Source organism: Nannospalax galili, unplaced genomic scaffold (genome assembly GCF_000622305.1).
Source record: "Nannospalax galili isolate Female #2095 unplaced genomic scaffold, S.galili_v1.0 scaffold33, whole genome shotgun sequence".
Lineage (NCBI taxonomy): Eukaryota > Metazoa > Chordata > Mammalia > Rodentia > Spalacidae > Nannospalax > Nannospalax galili.
In genome coordinates, this window is record NW_008335436.1 from 97,616 (window position 1) to 122,341 (window position 24,726).

Below are 24,726 nucleotides of genomic sequence, written 5' to 3' on the forward strand. Positions count from 1 at the left end.
ATTTCTGGTATTTTTGAGACAGGGTCTTCCTGTAGCCCCAGCTGTCCTAGAACTCACTATGTAGACCAGACTGGCCTTGAACTCAGACTCCACTAGCCTCTGCCTCCAAGTGCTGGGATTAAAGGCATGCGCCACCATGCCCAGCTGGATTTTATTATTAGCATGTAAATAATCCATTTTTTTTATCAGTTCAGTTTTAGAATTTGAAACATTTGTATGTTCCAGAGGGAATACCTGACTTTTCTTTTGCAGTTGTTATTTTGTTGAAAACATTTTTAGAGTCCTAGATTAGATACTTTTCAAGATTTGTGGTGACTGTGTACATATACAGGCATCCAACTGCAGATGATGATAGCAATTAACAATTAACCATTGGTGATTTGGCAGAATGGTGTAACTGACATATGTTGCTTCCATTTCCCCAAACTTATAACTTCCCTACTTCATACATACACATTTAAAAATATTTCAATCAGGATATATCTTATTAGAAAGTTTTTTTTTTCAATTATCTCTCACCCCTTGTTTTTGTAGAAATTAATTTTTAGGACATTTTGATGTATCTTAGAATTAATTAAATGCCAGAATTGAAAAAAATACAGATTTTTCCTAAAACAACCAATTCCTTAACGTGGAGATGCTGTTATGGAGGTGCTGGGGTGTAACTTAATTGATAGAGTGCTTGCTTAGAATACATGAAGTCCTGGGTTCAATCCCCAGCACCAAATAAACTGGGTGTGGTGGCACATGACTATAATCCTAGAACTTGGGAGGTGGAAATGGGAGGATCAGAAATAAGGTTATCCTTGGCTACATAGTGAGTTTGAGGCCAGCTTGGTCTACATGAAACCCGGTCTCAAAAAACAAATGAAACCTAACCATCATTGTCACTGTCTACATTTTTTTTACAGATATGATTATGTTAAACATTATCTAAAATATTTTCATTGCAGAAGCAGCTGGAAGATTACTTGACAAAAATACTAAAAATGCCCATGTACAGAAACTATCATGCCACGGTAAGCACCCTTCAGTAATCCTGAAGTAACGTGTAAGGTAGTAAATTGTGAACACAAGTGCTTTTATCCATCACTACCTTATAATAAATTGACAAATACAAAATTGTTTTGACAGCCTGGATCAAGTTAATGATGCTATTTTTAAAATATTGATCAAAACTTATTCTGTAATAGTAGATTCAAATGAACTTGGAATGTTACTGTGGGCTAGATTATCTAGAAATCAGCCCTCTTCTCCCTTGGGCTACTAGAAGGATACTGAAAAAAAGCGTTTCAAGCGCCAAAGAAAAAGTTAAGTAGAAAGTAATGAAAACCGTTAAGTCAAGTTGAATAACCCAGGATTAGATGGAGCATAATTTGATTACCGTCTGATTGACCTGTGTTCTCCTGTGATGGTGAGAACGGAGAAGCAGGGGAAGAAAGAACACTTGAGAAATGTAAGACAGAAGGGTAGGCCCTGGGAAGAGATTTAGCTTGGGCGACCTGCAGCCCTCCAGGAGGAGGAAGCAGACTTTATAGTGTCAGCAGACAAAGAGCCTTGCTTCTGAGAGGCCCTTGAAAGGGGAAGGGTATGTTTTTAAAAGATTGGCTTTCAGTTTTGCAGAGGTCTGGCCTGTAGAGATTGCCTGGATTACTGTATTTCCCTCAGTATAATACAAAGTGGGTTGCTGTGAGGTTGTCTCTATGGAAATACTGCATGTGCAGGATGTACGATAGGTGCAGGGGGGACTTGGCCTCTGTCACAGGGAATGACGTCCCATAGCAAGTGAACAGAAGAAGGAAGCACTTCAAGTGTTTAGAAGAGGAAGCAAGAGCTCCTGGCTCTGCTGTTTCTCATGGCAGGGGCTGCCTGGCCACCGCCTGCTGGGCCAAACATGTAGCCAGCTGGTCCCCATTACACACAAACGTCAAGAGCCAGGCCACATGCAGCTACTGCTGTGGCCTGTGATGGGCCGGTCAAGGGACTTGGAGGAACTTCCAAGACTTAGTAATCCTGGAGAAACAATTTGGGTCTCACCAGAGGGTCTCAAGGGCAGGGTCATGGAGGGGTCTTGTCCTGGCTAGGATTCAGGAACTTGTAGCATCAAAACAGTACAACAGACTATTTTTGTTGTTACTGGAAATACTGTCTCCTCTTTAGTTCTCTGAACTCAGATCTGCTACTTCAATGGAGATTTATGCAAATATATACTAATACCCATATGCAATAGCTTTCCCTGCCTCTGTCCTGCCTGACTGTGACTTTATTATTTTATTTGGCTTTAGAGCAGGACTTGAATTCAGTCTCCTCTCTTTCCATGTACATTTTAGGCTCTGATATTGAGTAAAGAATATTTTTATATTTTAAAGGTGTTTGTTTTAATTACTTTTCCAGTCATAAAAATCTTTCCAAAGTTAAGCACACTGTATTTACATATCCTTATAAGCATTGCCTTTGAAAGAGAAAACCTAGTCAGCACCCCAGTGACTGTACCACCCCCTTGTTTCTGATAATTGCTGAGAAATTCCCTCCAACAGCCGAATTCTCTAAAAAGATTCCAGCACAGTGTATAATTTTGATACACATTAAATCTCTAACATTATTTTCCTTTCATGGTAAATTTTATCTGACCTCAAGACTAGATAGACAGGCCTCCATATCCTGATTATGAAATTAGATTGCCCCTATGTGTTCTATAACAAGTATAAGAAATGAAAAAGCATATTAGAAGTTATTTTTTTTACAAATATGATACATTTGTACTTTTTAAAGCAAGCCTATTTGAAGTTAAGTCAGTTCTTTTTCCTTTCTGTGTGTGGTACATGTGTGGGTACATGTTCACGTGTGTGTGCCTGTGCATGTATGTGGAGGCCAGAAGTCAACATTTGGTGTCCTCCTCTATCTCTTTCCACCTTGCTTCTTGAGACAGTATCTCTCACTGAATAAGGAGCTGACTGATTAGTTAGGCTAGCTGGCTAGTGAGACCCCAGGATCCTCCTGTCTGTGTGCCCCACTACCCAAACACTGGGATTGTAGGGGCACAGTGCCATGCCCAACTTTTTATGTGGGTGCTAAGAATCTGAACTCTAACGCTTGCACAGCAAGTACATTACCCACTGAGCCATCGCCCCAGCCCTTAAATGAGGTCTTTAAACTGAACCATGGGTCAGAGGTCAAGGGGCTGGATAAGGTTTTTCTTTATTTTGGGGGGGGGTCTTTTTGAGACAGGGTCTCTCTGTAGCCCCAGCTGTCCTGGAACTCACTATGTAGACCAGGCTGGCCTTGAACTCACAGAGATCTGCCTGCCTCTGCCTCCCCAGTGCTGGGATTAAAGGCGTGCGCCACCATGCCCAGCAAGGTCTTTCTTTTTAAAAATTATTTTAAAAATTATTTTTATTTTGTGTGTATGAGCGTATTGCCTCCATGTATGTAAGTGCACCCGTGTCATGCAATGCCCATGGAGGTCAGAAGAGGGCATCAGATCCCCAGGAACTGGAGTTACAGATGGTTGTTAGCCACCATGTGGGTGCTGGGAATCGAACACAGGACCTCTGCAAGAACAGCCAGTGCTCTTAACCACTCAGCCATCTCTCTAACCTTGGATAAGATACTTCCTCAACTCTAGAATTGTCCAGAGCTGTATTTGGAATTCATCCTTTTGCCAAAAGTTGGGGTGATTCTTACCACGAGAATATAAACTAAATGATAACACTATGGCCAGTTTAGAGATGGCTTGGCACAGTTGGAAGACTTTAAAGACTAGAGAAAAATTTACTGTTATGGCATTGGTGTAAGAAGAGTTACCCAGAAGGAGCTGGGCTAGGGTACAAAGCACTGACTATTTAGTTTTCTTGAACACCTTTGAAGCTAGCTGGACTAGTTCTTTCCTCTTTCCTTTCTTGCGTTTGTGGAGACAACATTTCCTTCCAGGGTATGAAGTTTTGCTTTGTCTTTATTTTCTCCTTGTAGCTCTGACAAACAGCATCCTAGCTTTTTAGTGGACACAGCATCAGACAGCCCCTCAGAGATTACTGGTAATTCATTACATTCTCTTTTTATAAAATGGGCATGCGTGTGCTCATGCAAAAATACAGTTCTCACCTCAGAGGGAACAAAAGTCAGTTCATTCTGGAACCAAATATGAGTGGCTATGGCCCAGACACACAGACTGAGGTTTCCCCAAATACCACACTCTATTGTGGAAGTGGTCACATGAGGTTTTATTGCAGGACAAAGAAAGCCATAAATTAAAGGGTTTACCAAATACATTGGTGGGGGCCACAGGTGGGCAGGTTACAGAAAAACAGGAAAGTCAGCTATAGGTTTTAGGTAATATCTGATGACATCTTTAGCTTTTGAACTGATGAAAGCTAGTGGTCAGCTAAGCATACCTTGCAAGGTTTTGATAGTCACAAAAATGTTAAGTCAGACTTAACATTCATCAGGGGTGATTGAGCAATGGATGGCTTTCAAAGGGAATAAACAGCCCAAGATAATTTGATTCTGGTCTGCAACATTCCAACTCTGCATAATCTTGAAGTTCAGTCATTTGACCTTGGAGAATCTTTAACACAGGTGCAGCTCTTCCCTCCCTACCTCCTTCCCTCCCTCCCTCCCTTCCTCCCTCCCTCTCTTCCTCCCTCCCTCTCTTCCCTCCTCCTCCCCCTCCTCCTCCTCCTGGAAATTTTAGTTCACAATGTGTTTTATTTCTTACTTATCTTTGTTACAGAAAAATCAGAGACCAATAGCCAAAGTCAGGTGAGGAGAGGAAGTTTAATTTGATGCTAGCGAGACTGACACCTTAGAATCACATCAAGGTTTAGTTGTGGACCAGCTTCCTGTTTGATTCCTGTTTTACCTTAAACGGGACCAGCACCTCAGAATCACCTTGAGGTTAAGTTCTGGTCCCCATTCCTTCCTGACTGGAGGCTAGTGCCATCTTGGAATCACATCAAGACTTTGTATGCAGCCTCCTGTTGGGGGATCAGCCCGTGCTGGCTTCCACCTGTCTAACCTGGGTCTCATTACCTGGTCTGGACGTCCATTCTGGTTCTCTGTCTTGCTTCACCCTCTGGTCTGGGGCTATGCAGCCTTCTCTGGCATCCTGGAAAGAGATCCCAGAGGAAATTCTTTGGGGGTGTGCACTTCTCTGTTCCAGGGGCTGATGGGGCTGCAGGGTCTGGGAAGGGCAGCCTCTATTAGCAACAAGAGTACAGCAACTTGTTCTCGCTGGGGCCCCCAGAAATGTTACAGAAAATCAGAGACCAATAGCCAAAGTCAGGTGAGGAGACACTAGTGGGACTGACACTGCAGATCAAAGGAATCAGACCGCTTATTCAAGTTTTGGACAGTTTCATACTCATGTGAGGAATGCAAGCAAAAGGTACATAGCATATACATGATAATTATGATAACAAAGGTAATAGAAATGCAAAGGTTATAGGAATGCAAAAGCCTTAGGCAACAAAGATTTCTATACAGGAAAAGATTTCTATACAAGGGAAGATTCCTGTTCACTTCCCCATTTCTATCTCTAGGCTTTCCCTGCTCCAGAGTTCTCAATTACCATCACATTGCAAAAGCTTTTAGCATCTGTTATGCACTTCTATTTCTATAATATCTTGACATTAAATTTTTAAAACATTACTGATATTTAACCACATGCAGAAACCCTCAAAAATGAATTCCTTTTGTGGTCTGAGATTGCACTAGGCTCCTGTAATACAGAATCTATTTGGAGGGCATTTTAATTGCTGATTGGAAAATGCTTATCTCCCAGAGAATTAAAGGAAGCAGAATAAGTAACAGTAAATGGTTCCCCCCACCTCCCGCTTAAGACTAAAATCTGGACATGGAACAAAATACCCAGTTTCTGAGAAAAAACCCTAAAATGATAGAATCACATTATAGTCCTAATCTCCAGTTCAGCCTGGAATCCTGTAATTCAGATCCCTTATCTCCAAGGTAATAATTAGCTTGAAATCTTGGATAAAACATTCCACAAATCACACAGAGTTCACTTCTCTTTCCCTTTGTGGGACAAGTAAGTTTAACTTGATGAGAAGAGTAAGGAATAGAGACACACACAGTTTCCCAGCAGCAGACAAAAGCTATCCTGAGTTAAAAGGCTGTTTGCAAGTTAAGGGAGGTGTGTCTTCTTTCTCAAGATCTTCTGAATCTTGGAGCCTGGAGGGACTTAGACCAGCCTATTTCCTCCTAGGTCAGATGTGCTGGTCTCCAGAACCTGGGTTAGCTGGCTTACCAGGGAGACAGCTACTCCTGGAGTACTTGGGGCTGCCTCCCCAGCTCTTTACCTGGATATTGTCCTACTGGAAGCTTTTCCTATGTCTCATCACTTCCTGCTTGGTCCATGAGGAGAAAGGGGCTCTGAAGGCTGGCCTCTCTTTATAATATCAGGATGGGCAGGATTGATGAATCATTTCCAGAACTGGTTGTTACCCTGGGTGGGGGGGGGGGGGTTGTTGCTTGCTAATTGGCAAGGAAACCCTTTTAGTTCTCTATGTCTCTAACTTTTTAAGTATCCAGTTGGTAAGTCACAATGGTTCTGGGACTTGAAGCCACTTCCCAGTGTCAAGAACATTATCTCGTTGCATTTGTTTGCAACTGTCTTTGTCAAAACAAAACCAAAAATCCTCCAGAGGGAGGATTGGGTCCTTGGCTCAGTAAATCCTCTGGAATATTGAGAGGATAGATTGATTTTAAGTTCTTATTTGTGAGAAGCACTTATTCAAATGGAGAATGAAATTCTTATCCTTGAAGAAGTACTAATATATAAATAATGCTTGCTGCCAGATCAAACTTTTATAAGCTATTAAGAAATGTTATTTTTGTATACACAAAATATACAAATATACAAATATTGTATACAAAATATACAAATATTTTATATACACAAAATATACAAATATACAAATATTGTATACAAAATATACAAATATTTTATATACACAAAATATACAAATATACAAATATTGTATACAAAATATACAAATATTTTGTATACACAAAATATCCTTTTATCTCTCTCTCTCTCTCTCTCTCTCTCTCTCTCTCTCTCTCTCTCTGTGTGTGTGTGGCACATGGGTGCCACTGAACACCTGTGGAGGTCAGAGGACAACTTTCAGCTGCTGGTCCTCTTGTGCCACTATGGGATCTGTGGATCAACTCAGGTCATTAAGTTTGTGACCAAAGCTTTTTACCCCCTGAGCCATCTTGCCAGCACACATGTGGATTTTTTTGAAATACGGGAGTCTTGTTATATAGCCTTGACTGGCCTGGAGCTTAGTGTATAGACCAGGTTGGCCCTGAACTTGTGGCAGTCCTCCTGCCTCAGTCTCCTGAAGGAAATATTAATTTCCAAAACACATGCAACTTAAAATTTTCTACATTATGAATTAGTTTCTATTTAGAAGAAATTCTTTGTAATTAACGGTTTTGTTATATTGTAAAACTATGATGGCTGAATTATTTTAGAGAATTCCTGTTGTCAATTCTTTAATGATGAGAGAACTATGTAAGAAAATATTTATTAGGCCAGCAAGATGGCTCAGAGGCTAAAGGTGTTTGCCACCAAGCCCAACAAACTGGGTTCAATCTCCAGGACTCACATGGTAGAAAGAGAGAACCAACATGCTGCAAATTGTCTCTGACCTCCATACGTGAGCTATAACACACACACACACACACACACACACACACACACACACTAAATAAATGTAACTTGTTTTGGAGACAGGGTCTCACTATGTAGCTCTGGCTGACCTACAACTCACTATGTAGACCAGGCTGGCTTTAGACTCTTTTAAATATTTTATTTATTATTTTTATTTTTTAAATAAATAACTTATTGAGAATTTCGTACATGCATATAATGTGTTTTGATCAAATCCATGCCCACTCTTCTTTGATTTATTTATTTATTTTTACAGTGCTTTTGGCTACTCTAACATTCCCCCCTCTGAAGAGGTAACCCTAAATCTTTTAAGGATTAGATGCAAGCTCCCAAATACTTTCAACATTTTTGGTCTTTGAAACAGAGTATCTTGCTAAGAGGCCCAAGGACATTGTGATTTTTTTAGCCAAGAAACTGGCTACTTTTCTTTGGGGTCTTTGTCCCCTAACTGCCTAGCCAATTCCTACCTCCTATTCTTTTCACACCATCCTCTGAAGAGGTTACCCAAGTTGCCAGTAGGGAATCGCGACACAGAATGCTCTTGGCTTCTCCCATGCTGAACAGGGAGGCACGGTGAGGCAACTGGAGTACCCCTTCAGCGGGCCTATCTAAAAGACTCCCCAGTTGCATAACTCTTATCTCTAAGGGGAAGAGAAAGTCCTCGAATCATGAATAGGAGATGTGAAGAAGTAAAGGCATGAGTAACTAGCATTACAAGTTCTAGACAGGGAACTAGAAAAAAGTCAGAACTGGACAATTTTCAGATGTTCATTAGAGAGTCCTTTGGAATTTCTTGACAAGGGCTTCCAAAAGCATCCCTCTATTGGGTTCCTCCTCATTTTTCTTTTGTCTTCCAAGGCTGGATTCTAGAGTGATGGATTCAGGATTAGCTTTCAGGTATTTTGATAGCTTTGAAGTGGTTAGAATCTCAGTTCCCTCTCAAAGGCTTCTAGATAGGAGGAGAAAACAAATTTATCCATCATTTTAGAACAATAGCTGGTTGTCTCCCTTAGCTACAGGTGGGAAATGCTTCTAGATAGAGAGAGAAAACAAATTTAGCCATCATTTAGCTTTTAGGCTAGAACAATAGCTGGCTGTCTCCCTCAGCTGCAGGTGGGCACTACAGAACTGCAGGCCAAGATTTGAAGTCTTACATCTGAGTAGCATTGTCTTATTAGAAACAGACTCATACTTTAATCTTTGGTTATACTTTCCTTTTGGGTGTTTAAGACCATACAGTTGGCCCAAATAAATCAATTTATTTTTACACTTAAGGTCATTTGAGGATCTGTTCCTCAGGGGTCACATGGGCTTGGGAGGAGCTCCTGGCTCCTTTCTTTTACCAGTTCCATCTATGTAAAGATAAGTCAAAGGTCCTCCTCGACTATGTCTGGCTTCACTTGGAAGCATGAATGAGATGCTTCCTCTGAGTTGACCCTCCTGTTTGTAGACTGAACCCTGGTTCAAGGCCATCTCATGGGATTTCCATGTCCTCCCTGAACAAGAGGACAGGTGACTCACCACAGTTATAGAACATTTTGAAAGATGTTCCATAGTCCCCTGGAACTTAGTTGATCTTGGAGGGCAAGGGGCAAGTCCCTCTGACCACATTATTATAAGCCTCAAACTATGGCTATTAAACATCCAATAAGGATGGTAACTTTTAATTGTCATGTGCTATGTAGATAATGCTTGGGTAAAAAACCAAATATTCTCAGATAAACCTTGATTAGATATTTATTTTGTTCCTTAAACTAGTTGATTATTTGTTCCTTAAACTAGTTGACTAAACTATGACATTAGAAATTTTAAGATTATGTGTATATTATTTTTTTCTCATCCTTTATATATCATAACAAACCTACACGAACCTTCATCACTTGCTTAGGCTTTCTCATTTTTTTCTATTTTGTAAAATATCTCCATTCCCATATCCTTTTAATTTCTTTGCAAGGTTCTAGTGTCAAGCCAATGTTTGATTAAAGTCTTGCTGGGGAACAAATGAATTTATTGAGCTTACCGAGTGCTTCTGCTTTCTGAGTGCTGGGATTAAAGCATACACCACCACACCCAGCTAATGTAATTTTTTAAAAGAGAAATTATCTATGTATTAGTGGACCACTGTTTCCCTAGATCTTTTGTTTGTTTGAGACAGTGTCTCTCTTAGCCCTGGTTGGACTTGAGCTTGCTAAGTAACCAAGGATGATCTCAGCTGGGACTGAGGACTATAACTGTAGGCATTCAGCATGGCACCTGTTTAGTTGTTGTTTGTTTAATTTTGAGACAAGGTCTTGCTATGAAGCCCAGGCTGACTTGCCGCTCATGATGTAGCCCAGGCTAGCCTCTAGTTTAAGGGATCTTCTTGCTTCAGCCAAGGATTATAGTTGTTTGCCCACACACTGGCCTTGGCTTCCGTGGGTTTAGCTTTCACTTCCTATCTTCCCATGACTCGCTCTGAAACGTAAACTGAATACACCCCTGTAGTAGTTTGTTCAGGTGCAGACCTGGATTAATCATGTCTGTCTACTCCCTAGAGAAAAAGGGAGAAGTGATTCTTAGGGTTTTAAAACATTTTGGATTTCATGTTGACAATCTGAATGTCATTTCTAATAACCCATGGGTTACTACATCTTCCAATTAGAAAATATTTTCACGAATCAGATAAGAAATGCATGGAGCTGAGTCACCATGTTTTATAAAAGAAATGCAAAACAAAGACCTTGGCTTTTAGAATCCTTATTCTAAAAAGTGCTGTGTGAGGATCTAGTTAATTGGGGATTTAAAAATGTTATTAAGTCCTCTTAAATTTGAAAAATCTTTCTTCAAGAAAAAGAATTGTAAGGATTTAACTGAGCATTGAAAGACTTGGCAGATCTGAGATATTTCTGTTTTTTTCTTTCAAGGTTAATATTAGATATTTCTAGTCACATATAAAAGTTGTTTCAAGGAGGGGCTGGAGAGATGGCTCAGTGGTTAAGAGCACTGACTGCTCTTACAGAGGACCCAGGTTTGATTCCCAGCACCCACGTGGTGGTTAACAACTGTCTATAACTCCAGTTCCAGAAGATCTGACGCCCTCTTCTGACCTCCGTGGGCATTGCATGACACAGGTGCACTTACATACATGCAGGCAAATACACTCATACACATTTTTTAAAGTGTCAAGGAAAATTGTTTCCTTTTGTTAGTCCCAGTTCTAAGCCCACACCCTGTGATATTCCATCATCCAGGAGGGGTTCACCCCCACCCTGCTCCGAAGGCTTATGGCTATCATATGCCCAGGTAATTTTCTCCATAAGACTGTTCTTACCTAACCTTCCATCCACTTCCTCATCCTGGGTGAACATCTTTTTCTTTCTGTGTTTTTCTTTTCTTTCTTTCTTTTTTTTTTTTTTCTCTGACAGTCTAATATAGCCCAGGCTGTCTGCTAACTCACTATGTAGCAAAGGATGATCTTGAACTTCTGATTCCCTGCCTTCACCTCCCCAGTGCTGGGATAGAAGCCAGGACTAAGCAAGCACTCTATCAACTGAGTGACATTCCCAGCTTATCCTTTGTTTTTTTTATTTGTTTTGTTTTGTTCTTTTTTGAGACACTGTCTCCCTGTAGTCCCAGCTGACCTGAACTCACTATGTAGACCAGGCTGGCCTTGAACTCACAACGATCCACCTGCCTCTGCCTCCTGAGTGCTGGGATTAAAGGTGTGCTCCACCATGCCCGGCTTTTTGTTTTGTTCTTTTTATCTGGCCATTAACAATTTGGTCCAAGAATCATGGGTAGACCTGGACTTACTGCTGCCTGCTTTAAAAAGAAACCTGTAAATTGGGAGCATTCCATGTCTAAATCCAGCTGTTGCAAGCCCCAGCCTATGTTAAGCACTGCGTTCTGTGCATTTGTTTCTCATCCTCTCCATCTACATTTGCAGCTTGCCCTTACCTAGCTAGAATATGCAGGAACTCATCTGAGTAAGATAAGTGTTGAGCTGAGTATGGTGGTGCACACATGAAATTCCAGCCCTCCAGTAGTTGAGGTAGGACTAGGGGTTCAAGGTTAACCCAGGCTACCTAGTAAGACCTGTCTCAGAACCAAACCAAAAGGACAATGAAACACACATACACACATGATGAAAACCACAGTGAACATTAAGTGACTTTTTGCTTTTGCGGCTCAGCTTGAGACAAGGGCTCAAGTGTCCACAGTGGCCTAGAGTTTACTCTGTTGTCCACATCTGGCTTCATATTTGTGTCTTGTATTCATAAAGTTTTATTTGAATGGCCACATCCACTTAGGTGTCTGTGCTCACATTGCTGTATGAGATTTGGGCACTTGCAACAAAGATTCTCTGGCCCACAGAGCACAAAATATTTTGTCTGTTTTCTGTTTTTGTTTTGTTGCAAAAAAGCTTTCCATGCCGTACTCTAAAGCTCAGTCTCCTTTTGTGTACCTTGGGAAAATGTAACTGCTTCAAAGCATGTTTAAAGTAATACCGGAGGGGCTGGAGACATGGCTCGGCAGTTAAGAGCACTGGCTGCTCTTGTAGAGCAGGTTCAGTTCCCAGCACCCACATGGCAGCTAACAACTATTTAGAACTCCAGTTTCAGGGATCCAACACTTTCTTCTGGCTTCTGTGGGCGTTACATACAAGTGGTACATTTACATATATGCAGGTAAAGCACTCATACACATAAAAAGAAATAAAGAAATTTTAAGACAATGCATGAAAAATTGCTTAACTTGTGGGCATGTAATAAACCCTTAAAGCCCTGTCATTAAAAAAATTTTTTTTTACTGTTTCCTTTTTTTTTTTAACAGCTGACTATGTAGACCAGGCTGGTCTCCATCTACCTCACAGACATCCACCTGCCTCCCAGATGTTGGGATTAAGGGTGTGCACCACCACACCCAGCTTGTTTCTTTTTTTAAAAATTATTTTTATTTTATTTGTATGAGTGTTTTACCCTCATGTATATAAGAGCACCACAGTGTATATGCCAGGTACCCTTGGAGGTCAAAGGATGTTGGATTTGGATTTCCTGGAACTGGAGTTAAGGACAGGTGTTAGCCACCACGTGGCTGCTGACAACCAAATCCAGGTCATCTGGAAGAGCAATAAGTGCTCTTAACCACTGAGCCATCTCTCTAGCCCAACTGTCATTATTTTTTGAATATTTATAGTTTTTTTTTTTTTTTTGGTCTTTTTGAGACAGGGTCTCCCTGTAGGCCAAGCTGGCCTGGAACTCACTATGTAGACCAGGCTTACCTTGAACTCACAGATATCTGCCTGCCTCTGCCTCCCGAGTGCTGGGATTAAAGGCGTGTGCCACCATTTATAATTTTTAATCTTCGTGTAATTTCCACAGTGAAGGTGGAGCCCAAAATTCTCTTCCTTCTCAACTCATTGGAAGTAATTTTACCAGCCAGGCCCGTGATCCCAGCCACTGTCTATAGAGGCTGAGGCAGCCTGGGTGACAGAGTAAGTAGTACAGGGCTAACCTGGGCAACTTGGTGAAACCCTGCCTCAAAGTAGGATGAGGGCTGGGAATGAGGCTCCGTGGTACAGCGTATCTGCCTGGCACCTGTGAGCACCTAGGTTAAGCCCCCCTACAGGGAAACAAATTCTTGCTGCAGGTGATGCTCCCCAGTCTCCCTGCAGCCCCTCATGCCCAGTAATTTTCCATCCAACTCTGATCCTTTCCCTGCAGCTTGACTGTTCGTTCTGTCTTCTCCTTAGACCTTCAGGTCTTTTAAATTTTTTTATTTTGGGGAATTTCAGACATGAGTATTTTCTTTGCATTTTTTTCCATCTCTCCAATGCCTCCCATGTCCCCCAACTCCCTCTCAATTTTTGTCTTCTTCTGGGATTATTATTGTTACATATACATACATACATACATACATACATACATACATACATTTTATATATATATGTCTGTGTGTGTGTGTATAATACACTGAGTCTATTTAGTGGTACTCGTGTGTACCTGTGTTTAGGCTGACCTCTTAAGATTGGGTAACCTTGGACTGGAGAGATGGCTCAGCAGTTAAGAGCACTGGCTATTCCTGCAGAAGACCCAGGGTTTGAATCCCAGCACCCACATGGCAGCTAACAACTGTCTATAACATCAGTTCCAGGGGATCTAACACCCTCTTCTGTCCTCCGTAGGCATTGTATGACATGGATGCACTTGCATACATGCACGAAATACAGACATACACACAAAATAAAAATAAAGCAAAAAAAATTAGATAACCTCTCAGAGAGCTAATCAATGGAGAAAACTGATTCTCCCTCAGCGTCCATTGATTGTAACTCTTCATCTTGAGGTGGGGCCCCATATTTTCCTCATCCACGTTGGCATGTCCACTGGTTTTGTCATTATGTAGCTCTCATTAGACTATCATACTGTGGAGATCTCATTGGTGCAGCTTCCTGTCATGTCCACAATACATTAACTAGATGCTTTCTGTGTCTACCCTCCCTCATCCCTCATTTCCAGATGTTCCATCTTCTAGAATCTTTACCATCATGTCCTTCATGCATGTTCTATTATTTTGTATACACTGTGCCCAATAACTCTGCCAACAACAACAAAAAGAAAAAGAAAACACCAGCAATAAACTCTCCCTCTACAGTTTTCGATTTTGTCTCTACATCCTGGAGTACACAACATTTCTTGGTAGAGTTTTAATTATGTACTTCATTTCTTGTTTTGAGCCAGCGTGTCATGTAACCCAGGTTGACCTTGAGTTCATTATTTAGCCTGAGCTCCTGATCATCTCGTTTCCATCTCCAAATGCGGGATGACGGTGTTTCCCACCATGCCCTGCCCATGGGCTTCTAGTTAGCACTTGCAATGCTGTTGTTAATGACCTGTCCAGTCTGCAGACTGAATCAGTGTGTTTACAGCGGGTACTCCTAATACATGGTTTTTGTAAAGCATAGATGTCTTTTTCTTCTTTCTTTCCCCCTCTCTCCCTACTTTTTTCCTTTTTCCTTTTTGATTTAGTTTCCTAAAAAAAACCTTTTTTTTTCTTTTCAGACAGAATTCCTTGATATAAGCCAGCTGTCTTTCATTCGTGATTTGGGACCAAAGGGCCTGTAAGTTCCAGGGTTGGGTCTTTACAGAGAGTGAGAAACTGGTGGGTATGAATGCCTGATGCAGCAGCTGATCAGTGTTAGGGAGGCCAGGCAGTTCTGCTGGCTTTCTCTCAGTAGACTTAGAGCAAGCCAATCCATTCATGGGACACATAGTCTCCAGCAGTAAACAATGGCAGCTGCCCTCCATCTTTCTTGTGTGCTGACAGCACTCATTCTTTCCAACCCACCAGTGGGAAAGTTCAGTATACACAGCAGGCAGTCTCACATGTGTGAGAGAATGAACTAGAAACCCACTACACATGATTCTTTCTCTCAGTCACTTATGCAAGCTAATGATGTCTCACACATTTTGATAGCTATTTAAAAATAACACCTTGTAATATATATGTTGTATAAATAAATGGAGATTTACTCAATGGTTATTTTTCCTTGAAATATTAGGGCTTGATATATAAAGAGCATGTATTTTTAATTTTAGTTCTTTAAGAGCATTGTTAGTAGTTGTTTCAAAATACTTTTCCTTTGGGGCTAGAGAGATGGGTCAGGGGTTAAGAGCACTTACTGCTCCTGCAAATGTCTGCGTTTGGTTCCCAGCACCCACATGGCAGCTAACAAACAACCACTTGTAACTCCAGTCTTCAGGGATTCAGCACCGTCTTCTGGCTCCACAGGCATTGCATGCATGTGGTATCTATACATATGTGTAGGCAAAACACTCATACATATAAAATAAAAATGAAGAAATCTCTTAAAACATGGTTTTCTTTTGTTTAGCTCTTGTTGCACATCTTTCAAAATTGAGATATTAGTACTTTTTCTTTTTCAGGCAGGGTCTCATGTAGCTCAGACTTGCCTGGAACTCTTTTATGTTGGTGAGGATGACCTTGAACTACCAATTTTCCTGTCTCCATCTCTCGATTGCCACCAGGCCCAGCTAAGATATTAACACTTGTATAGCCAGTGTCTTTGGTCTCCTTCCTTTGTTACAGCTCTGTCAACAGAGCCTTGAGTGAAGCCACCTGGAAGTGTGGGGAGTCCCATCCCCTATCTCAGCTGCAGTCCATCTCTGTGGTCACAGTGGCTGCAGGAAAGGTTTAGTATTTAGATCCATGAGCCGGGATGCAAAATCCCTGCATTGTGTCCACCAGAATATGCCAAAAGGCCTACATATGGCCAAGGCGCCTTTAAGAGTCATTGCTGGGGTACCCAGCCTGCTGGAAGGGCAGTAAGCCAGTAGAAGACGAAGGAAGGAGGATGAGGAGGAAGTTATGTCAGAGTGGTGTAGTTTATTTAGTCCCAGGCTTTGCTGCTGAGCAAGCCAGTTGTGAATTGTAAATTTGACCATGATGGGTTAATTTGATATCTCTTTCAGGGAAGGAATGATTATGAAACGATCTGGAGGACACAGGATACCAGGTTTGAATTGCTGTGGCCAGGGACGAGCCTGCTACCGATGGTCAAAGAGGTAGGACTTGGGAGATGTGTGTGTTTGTTTGATTTAATAAACCGGATGTTTGGGCAAATATTTATATACTAGCTGTTTGTTGGTTGGTTTTGGTTTTTGTTATTTGTTTTTTCAGATGGGGTCTGATATAGCCCAGGCTGGTTTCAAAGTCATTATGTAATCTAGGTGCCTTGAACCTCCTGACCCTCCTGCCTCTACCTTCGAAGTAGGGGGAATTCCAGACATTTACTGTCATGACTGACTCACAAATAAACTTTACCTTCCATAAACTTGGAATATACACACAATATAAAGAGAAACCCAGAGATACTCACTTCAGGTGACATCTCACCCCAAACTGTACAGAACCTTGGGAGAGGCTGTGTCGGGGCTGAGGTGTACCATGTCAGGGCACAAAGCAACTGCTTAGAGAGATGTTTTCAGGAAGCACAAGTGGATAAAAACAGGAGGAAAGAGCAAGGAAAGGAGCCCCAGAGGATGACGGGTAACAAGCTAGCCATGTGAGCAGGGAGAGAGTGGGGGTTAGCTGCTGCCTCCAGGGCTTCTCCCCTACATGTCGCCTCTCCTGGAGCTGCTTTTCCAGTCCTCTGTGGCCCAACGAACCACTCCTCCAAAAGCCATTACTTTTGCCTACCTCCTCTGTGTCAGGCACCAGCCACAGTGTTCCCACACTCACCTTTAAGCCCAGTGATTTGTTTTTGCCTAGGCTCTGGATTGCTCGCATTCTGCAGTCCTTGTACAGGGCAGTATGGACATGTCAGCAGAGCCCTCAGTGGCTCCTGATTCCTATCAGCACCAGTGGGTTAGGATGATTCATATCTGCCAGTATCTGTTCATTAAATGCATGAGCCATTAACTTAATAACCTGACAGTGGACGTGCTATCACCTACCAAAGTAAGGCTCTCTTTTACAGACCTGGTAAAGTCAAAAGACCCGAATATAAATTGTATGTGTGTGTAGCATGAGCATTCAACATTTAAAGTCAATCTATAGCTGGGCATGGTGACATGAGCTTTTAATCTCAGCACTCAGGAGGCAGAGGCAGGTGGATCTCTGCGAGATCCAGGCCAACTGGTCTACATAGTGAGTTTCAGGCCAAGTTGAGCTACAGGGAGACCTTGTTTCAAACTAACAGACAAAATAAAGTCTATGGTGACTCTTTACCAATTTAGATACCAATCGCACAAGTCCTGTGCTCATAGATCTCTGAGGATATGAGGTAGTAAATTATGGAGACCTGGAAGTGGTATCAATTCAAGTCATGAGAAGAACTTAAGAAGATCCAGGCACAGAGATGGTGAGGGACCTGGGGTTGGAGCAGTGCCCTAGGATTCCAGAGAAGATTCCATGAGGAACACAGTTCTGAGTTCTGACCTCCATGGGCAGGGGTAGCTGGGAAAGGTAGGGAAACTTTGTTATGTAACAGAAATGTGCTTCTCTTTTTAAAACCTTGGATGGAATCTCATGTTTCAATCAGAAACGATGTGGTCCTCCCTATGATAAAATGTGTCCTCGTTTTAAGCTGTGTAAACCTTTGGGTGGAGATTATGGCCTTTGCTCTGTGTTATTAGCATGTTGTGAGCCACGCCTCAAGGACTTGAATATCAGACATCTGAGATAGAAAGTTCAGCTGGCAGTTAGTGAAACTTTTCCACAGTTTGAAGACTGTAGTATTGGTGACCAGATGGGAGTTGCCTTTAAAGGTGACTTTCAGTCATAACTCTTATTTTTAAATTTTTAAAATTTTGCTTGGGCATGGTCATTCATGCCTTTAATCCCAGCAATTGGGAGGCAGAGGCAAGCAGATCTCTATGAGTTCCAGGCCAGCCTGGTCTACATAGTAAGTTCCAAGCCTGCCAGGCCTACATAGTAAGACATTACTCCTCCTCCTCATTTTTTTATTCAGAAATGTTTTTGTTCTAATGTTTGTGGACCCACCAAAAACATCCTGATCACTTTTTTACTTTTTCTAGATTGAACAATCGAAGTAACAGGCTAGCTTTCAGTTTAGTGTTACGACCTATGTCAAGGACAGCAGAAAAATTAAAAAGGAAGTTTTGATGGGGAACTACCTCTCCTCCCTTCTTTTGTGACAGAATCTCCCTCTGTATCCCAGGCTGGACTGGAACTCACAGCAATTCCCCTGCCTTGGCGTCCCAAGTCTTGGGGTTCCAGGTGTTAGCCACTACACCCAGCTGAGACCCCTTTGGTCTTTGTTCATTCAACAAGAAAAATAAGGAAGCTAAGATCCATGCCGTCCCATCATCTCTCTGGTTACCTTAACCTTTGTGGTTAGGTATTTGCTTGCTCTGACCTTGATGGTTTTCTTTTTATTAACTATATCACATGTACTTCCTTGACTCACTTCACCCACCCCACCTCCTTGTTCATATGAAAAATGAGTGGATGAAACAAGACTGTGTAGAAATCTGTGTAGACTGTCTGCAGGACATCTTCAGTTATAAACCACTGAGGTACAGTGTAGCTATCCGTTTCGGTAAAGATTCATTCTAGAATTATTTGACATTTATTTATTTATTATATGTTGGCTAGGTGATGCCACACCCAATGTTTCTATATTCAGTTATTGACTGATCCATGTGGTTGCCAGTTACAGGCAAATACGAAAACCCGGTGTTCTTCAGCCTGATAAAGTTACATTTGCATTCACTTTAAATGACCCCATCTCTTCTCTCTTGCGTTTCCCATGGTCCATGTCAGCCTGTCCTGAGTCTTTACTACTCAGAATGTGTCCCTAAAGGTCACCACCAATGAACTTGCTAGATATGCAGAGGCTCGAGTCTGGCTGCACCAGTCAGAACCAGGTTCAGTATGACGGAACTCTTCCATGAGGCTTCAGTCATTCCCTAACGATCACATTGCATCCTCTTTCTGCATTTCTTCCTGAAACACACATCTAATGGTGCCATCACCCTTTTGCTTTGCAAGGGCAGGATGTGCCCCTACCAATTAATCAATTTGATAAATTATTAGTTATTTAATAAACACTTTCATGTTGTTAAATCATCCATTCTCCAGCCTTCTGAACAGATCTGAGGTGGAAACACGCAGTCTGTTTTTCTTTTCTAACAAGTATCTGAGGACTGGTAGGATGGCTCACTCAGTAAAGCATTTGCCACACAATGTGAGACCTGCATTCAGATCCCTGGAACCCATAAATAGCCCTGTGTAGTGGTATATACCTGTGTTCCTAGCCATGGCAAGATGGAAGGTAGAGACAGGCAGACCTGTGAGGCTCACTGACCAGCAAGCCTAGCCTGCTTGACAAAGTTCTAAGCCAATGAAAGACTATGTCTCAAACAAAAAGTTGAAGGTGTCTGAGGACCAACACCTGATGTTGTCCTGACCTCCACATACATGCATGCCTCCCCCAACTCCACCTACAGTAACCATTTTAGAAAAGCATCCCAAGAGAATCCGGTCTTCAGGCAAGTGTAGGGAAAGCAGGTCCCATGACGTGACTTCAACCTCCTTGGCTTTCAGACCCTCACTGGCCTTAACTGAACTTTCCTCCTTTCCACACTCGCTGTTCACTCTCTGCTCCCTCCACACACAGCGTGCCTGCACATACTGGTTCCTATGTTGTCTCGGGATCATCTGGACCTTCCTCCACTGCAGCCGTTACCTGTTGGGATCTTTCTTGCTCAGACAGCAGAGAGAACCGAGGACTCCTGACTCCCACCCCCACCTCTTCGCTTCTAGCACCTGTCCTATTTAGCCTAAAATGATGCTGGTTTCTACCTCCACTGGCCTAGCAAGCTCTTCTGAGAACACTGTGCCTGCCTTATCTTTGTGCCCCCTCCTCCCTAACTTTCCGATGCCTTCTCTATTAGGAAGCTGTTGGATGTGTATTGAGTTGATAAAGTACTTTCAAGAGACACTTCTGTCCCATTGAGCACCAAATCACTAATGGCCCTTCAACCACAAATGTTTTGAAATGAAGAACAGTTGATGTGACATATTAGATACATTTATTAAATTCTCTGAGCAGGGATTTCGTGCACTGGTAGATTAATTTGCCTTGTGTGAGCAAACACCAGCCCCATCTGTTCTTCGGGGATGGGGAAGGGGTGTTTTTAGTACTTCCTGCCAGCATCAGGGACATTTCCAAGATTTGCTTTTGGTGCTTAAAGAGCTAATGAAGTATTTTTAATTGCTTAGTACCCATACTTAGATAACTGAACGGTTATTACTTTCCCCACTGATACAGGAATCGAACATAGTACGTTGTACATACTAGGCAAGTGCAGTATCACCAAGCCACACCTCTAGCTCTTGTTTATGGTGATTTTTTAAAAAATATAAACCCCCTCAAGTAAAACGAAATCATATCTGCAGTCCACCAGAGTGTTTCCTAAAGACTTGTCAGAATAATTTATTCTCTTGCTTCAGTTATTAAGCATAAGGTTGAAACTTTTTATTATCTGCTTACAGGTGGCTAATAGTGAAAGACTCTTTCTTACTGTATATGAAACCAGACAGCGGTGCCATTGCCTTTGTCCTCCTGGTAGATAAAGAATTCAGCATTAAAGTGGGGAAGAAAGAGACAGAAACGAAATACGGACTTCGAATTGATAATCTTTCAAGGTAGAAGTTGCCAATATATAAAATCTGTTTCTCAAACTCTTTAAAGCTAAATTTTTCTCTTAAATTTAAATATTAGAAAATTGTTACTTGGGGTTCATCCTCAATCAGAAATAAGGAAACTACTTTTCCTGTTTCGGGGAGGGGGCAGTGCAGGACAGTGCAGAGCTGCGCGCCACTCTCAGAAGGGGGCATTCAGGATCCTTACTGAGTGCCCTGGATCTGCCCTTCAACTCTTCCTCTCCTCACTGCATCCTTCCATGTCCCAAGGAGCTGGGCCACGGTTCTCACTGGTCACTGACACCTTCCTTGATCAACTCCTGATCTCTACTTCCCACACCGAATGACTCTGTTTGAATCCAGGCTTACCCAGTCTGCTCCTTATTTCAGCAAACAAGCTCAACTTCTCCATTTATAATTTAAGGCCATTTATCTCTGCTGTTGTTTGTAAACCTTCCCTAGCACAGCCTTTTGGTCGTGCGGAGGCTCGTCTCTCCACAGTCTCTTCTCACACAGTTTTTCTTCCTCGTCCTTATTCTTTATTTAATTACTGAATTGAAAAATGATTCATTCTTATTTTAATGTATGTGTGTGAATGCCTGCATGTGTGATGCGGAGGCTCGTCTCTCCACAGTCTCTTCTCACACAGTTTTTCTTCCTCATCCTTATTCTTTATTTAATTACTGAATTAAAAATGATTCATTCTTATTTTAATGTATGTGTGTGAATGCCTGCATGTGTGTATGTGCACCACCTGTGTGTCTGGTGTCTGCAGAGTGTCAGATCCCCTGGACCAGAGTTAAAGATGGTCGTGAGTTGCCAGGTGGGTGCTGGGATCCAAACCTAAGTCCTCTGCAAGAATAACAAGCAAACTTCTTAACTGCTGAACTATCTTTCCGGCCCCCTATCATTTAGGTTTTTTTTTTATTATTACTCTGTGTGTGTGTGTGTGTGTGTGTGTGTGTGTGTGTGAATGTGAATGCATGTGCACATGTGTGCATGTGCATGTGTCAGTTCTCTGTTTCCACTACGTGGGTCCAGGGGATGGAACTCAGGTCATCAAAGTTGGTGGCAGGTGCATTTACCCATTGAGCAATCTCAGTGGCCCTCCTTACATATATTTTTAAAAATTATTTATTATTGTTGTTGTGTGTGTATGAAGTCTATGTATGAGTGTGGGCTAGTGTGCCACATCACATACGTGGAGGTCAGAGGACAACTTTGTGGAATCAATACTGCCATTACGTGGGTTCTGGAGAGTGAATGCAGATCATCAGGCTCACCTGGCAGCACCTTTATCTGCTGAACCATCTTGCTGGCCCTCTTTCTACTGGGTGCTTTGAATAGCCTCCCCTTCCCTGGACAAGGCTTCTGCTGGTCACTCATCTCGCCCACACAATCCTCTTCCCAGAAAGGGTTTGCTCAAGAAGTCACCAGAGCTCAGGTGTCTTCTGGGCCATCTTGCCCTGGTGATGCCTCTCTCCTACTCCATCCCATCTCCCCTTGCTAGTCCCCACACCCACCAGCATCAGCTGCTCTGTTAGCCCATGGCTTTCTAAAGCCAGTATCCATCTGGGATGTATTGAAGAGGTTTGGGCATCCTGATCTTCATAAATAATTGCTTTAGATTCTGTGAAGAGAGTTCCTCCTTTGTTTTCCATGAGAACTGTTGCATTCCCACCTCCCCAACCCTCCCCCCAAATCAAACAAAAAAGAATACCCCAAACAAAGCTCTCCTTTCTTCTGACTCAGCCTTCTCCTGGTGGCTTTCTGATCGTATGGCAGAGAGGCATTCAGCCCAGCACCTGTTTTCCTTGAAATTCAGTTCCGGATAACTCATTTTCACCTCTTGCTGGTAATCATTAACTCTGACACTCAGCATCAAAAAGAAAACTTTCTATTACCTATTCATAATTTATTTTCAACGTTTATAAATCTGTAACAAATTAGGATACCTTGGTCACGTGATAGAAAGACCAGTGCAAACTGACTTATACCAGACCAAATTAATCAGCCACATCAGGTGATTATTTCGAAGCTGAACTATGCCATTCAGATGCATTTTGTTAGTTTTTCTCAGCTTTGACACCTGGGATCTGCCCCCGTCCTCAGTCTGGTCCCCTCTTGATGGCAAGATGGCTGCTAACCACGCTAGTCCACCACACTCAGGGAGGGCGTCTTTGCTCAGCTCTGCTCTCACCAGGTGGAACTGGCTGATGTACTCATGCCCCAACTCACCAGGAATTGGGGAATGGGAGAGGCTATTTTGCATAGCTTTGGTGGATTCAGAGAAGGGAAGGGGGGACCCTCAGGTCCCAGAAAAGAATGCCCCAAACAAAGCTCTCCTTTCTGGCTCAGCCTTGTCCTGGTGGCTTTCCTCATCAGAATATTTCCAGAAACCAAGGGAGTGGATGACAGGCAGCACATAGGGAACTGTGCTAGAGGAGCCATAGCTCTGACAGAAGTAGAACCTTGGTTTATATCTCTTCCATGACCTCATTGCCCAACATGGCTGGAAGTCTACAGGACATACCATGTCTGCGTGAGTGAGCCAGTGAGGGCCTACCACTTTATTTTTGATACAGTGAATGCTTTGAGATATTCTACCAAAGTTTTTAGAAGCTGGCTTTTTTGGCGTTCTGTGCCTAGAATTTTTTCTCTTCCTGTCTGTTATATTATCAAATAAAATAGTGAGTTTCATCTCTAAATGTGTTTGAAGCTAGAACACAGAGTGACTTCCCACTTTTGCTTTCCTTTGAAGGACACTTATTTTGAAATGCAACAGCTACAGACATGCTCGGTGGTGGGGTGGAGCAATAGAGGAGTTCATCCAGAAGCATGGCACTGACTTTCTCAAAGACCATCGGTTCGGGTCCTACGCTGCCATCCAGGAGAACGTTTTGGCTAAATGGTGAGGCATTTCTGTACACAGGCATTCACAATGCCTAGTGTTACAGTGAACTAAATTCACCTGGAGTCCACTTCAAAGCTAAAAAGAAAGTTATGTATTATATATCCCAGGTTCCTTTCCTCCTGAGGCCCTTGTAGGATTGTATGATCATGGGTTTATTTTCCAATTTCATTTTCTTAAGGTTTTTCATAGGGAGCTTAGCTAGCTTTAGGTTTGGAAGTTTTTATTTTGTTTGTTTGTTTGTGAGACACAGTCTCTTGTAACCTCAGCTGGCCTTGAACTTGCTATATAGCCAAAGATGACCTTGAACTCCTGATCATTTCCCAAATGCTGGGATCATAGGGAAGTGCAACAGTGCCTGGCTAGAAGTTTGATTTTTTTAAAAAATTTATTATTTGGGGGCTGGAGGGATGGCTCAGTGGTTAAGAGCACTCACATACATGCAGGCAATACACTCATACACATAAAATAAAAATAATAAATAAATAAAATACTTTAAAAAAATCAAACTGCTTCTGGAGCTAGAGACATGGCTCAGTGGTTAAGAGCATTGGTTGCTCTTTCAGAGGACCTGGGTTTGAATCCCACCACCCATATGGTGGCTAACAACCATCTATAACTCCAGTTCTAGGGGATCTGACAACCTCTTCTGTCCTCTGCAGTGCAGGACACAGGTACACACATGAAGGCAATATACTCATACATATAAAATAAAAATAATAATTTTTAAAAAAAAATATTTTATTTATTATTTTTATTTTATGTGTATGTGTGCACTGCCTGCATGTATGTAAGTGCACCTGTGTCGTGCAGTGCCCACAGAGGACAGAAGAGGCTGTCGAATCCCCTGGAACTGGAGTAAACACAGTTGATTGATAACTGTCATGTAGGCGCTAGGATTCAAACTCGGTCTTCTGCAAGAACAACCAGGGTCTTAAGTTGCTAAATCTTG

The 24,726-nt window shown here is 42.1% G+C and overlaps 1 protein-coding gene across 1 annotated transcript in view; it reads left to right on the forward strand.

The window, feature by feature from the left end:
- Pld1 (phospholipase D1) overlaps positions 1-24,726 on the forward strand; it is a 197,793-nt gene that overhangs the window by 47,761 nt on the left and 125,306 nt on the right. Inside the window, exons 6-10 of the mRNA XM_017797388.2 lie at positions 954-1,019; positions 14,734-14,792; positions 16,165-16,257; positions 20,714-20,866; positions 23,625-23,774. Of these exons, the coding sequence (XP_017652877.1) occupies positions 954-1,019; positions 14,734-14,792; positions 16,165-16,257; positions 20,714-20,866; positions 23,625-23,774 (521 nt within the window). The remainder of the gene's footprint in view (positions 1-953; positions 1,020-14,733; positions 14,793-16,164; positions 16,258-20,713; positions 20,867-23,624; positions 23,775-24,726) is intronic.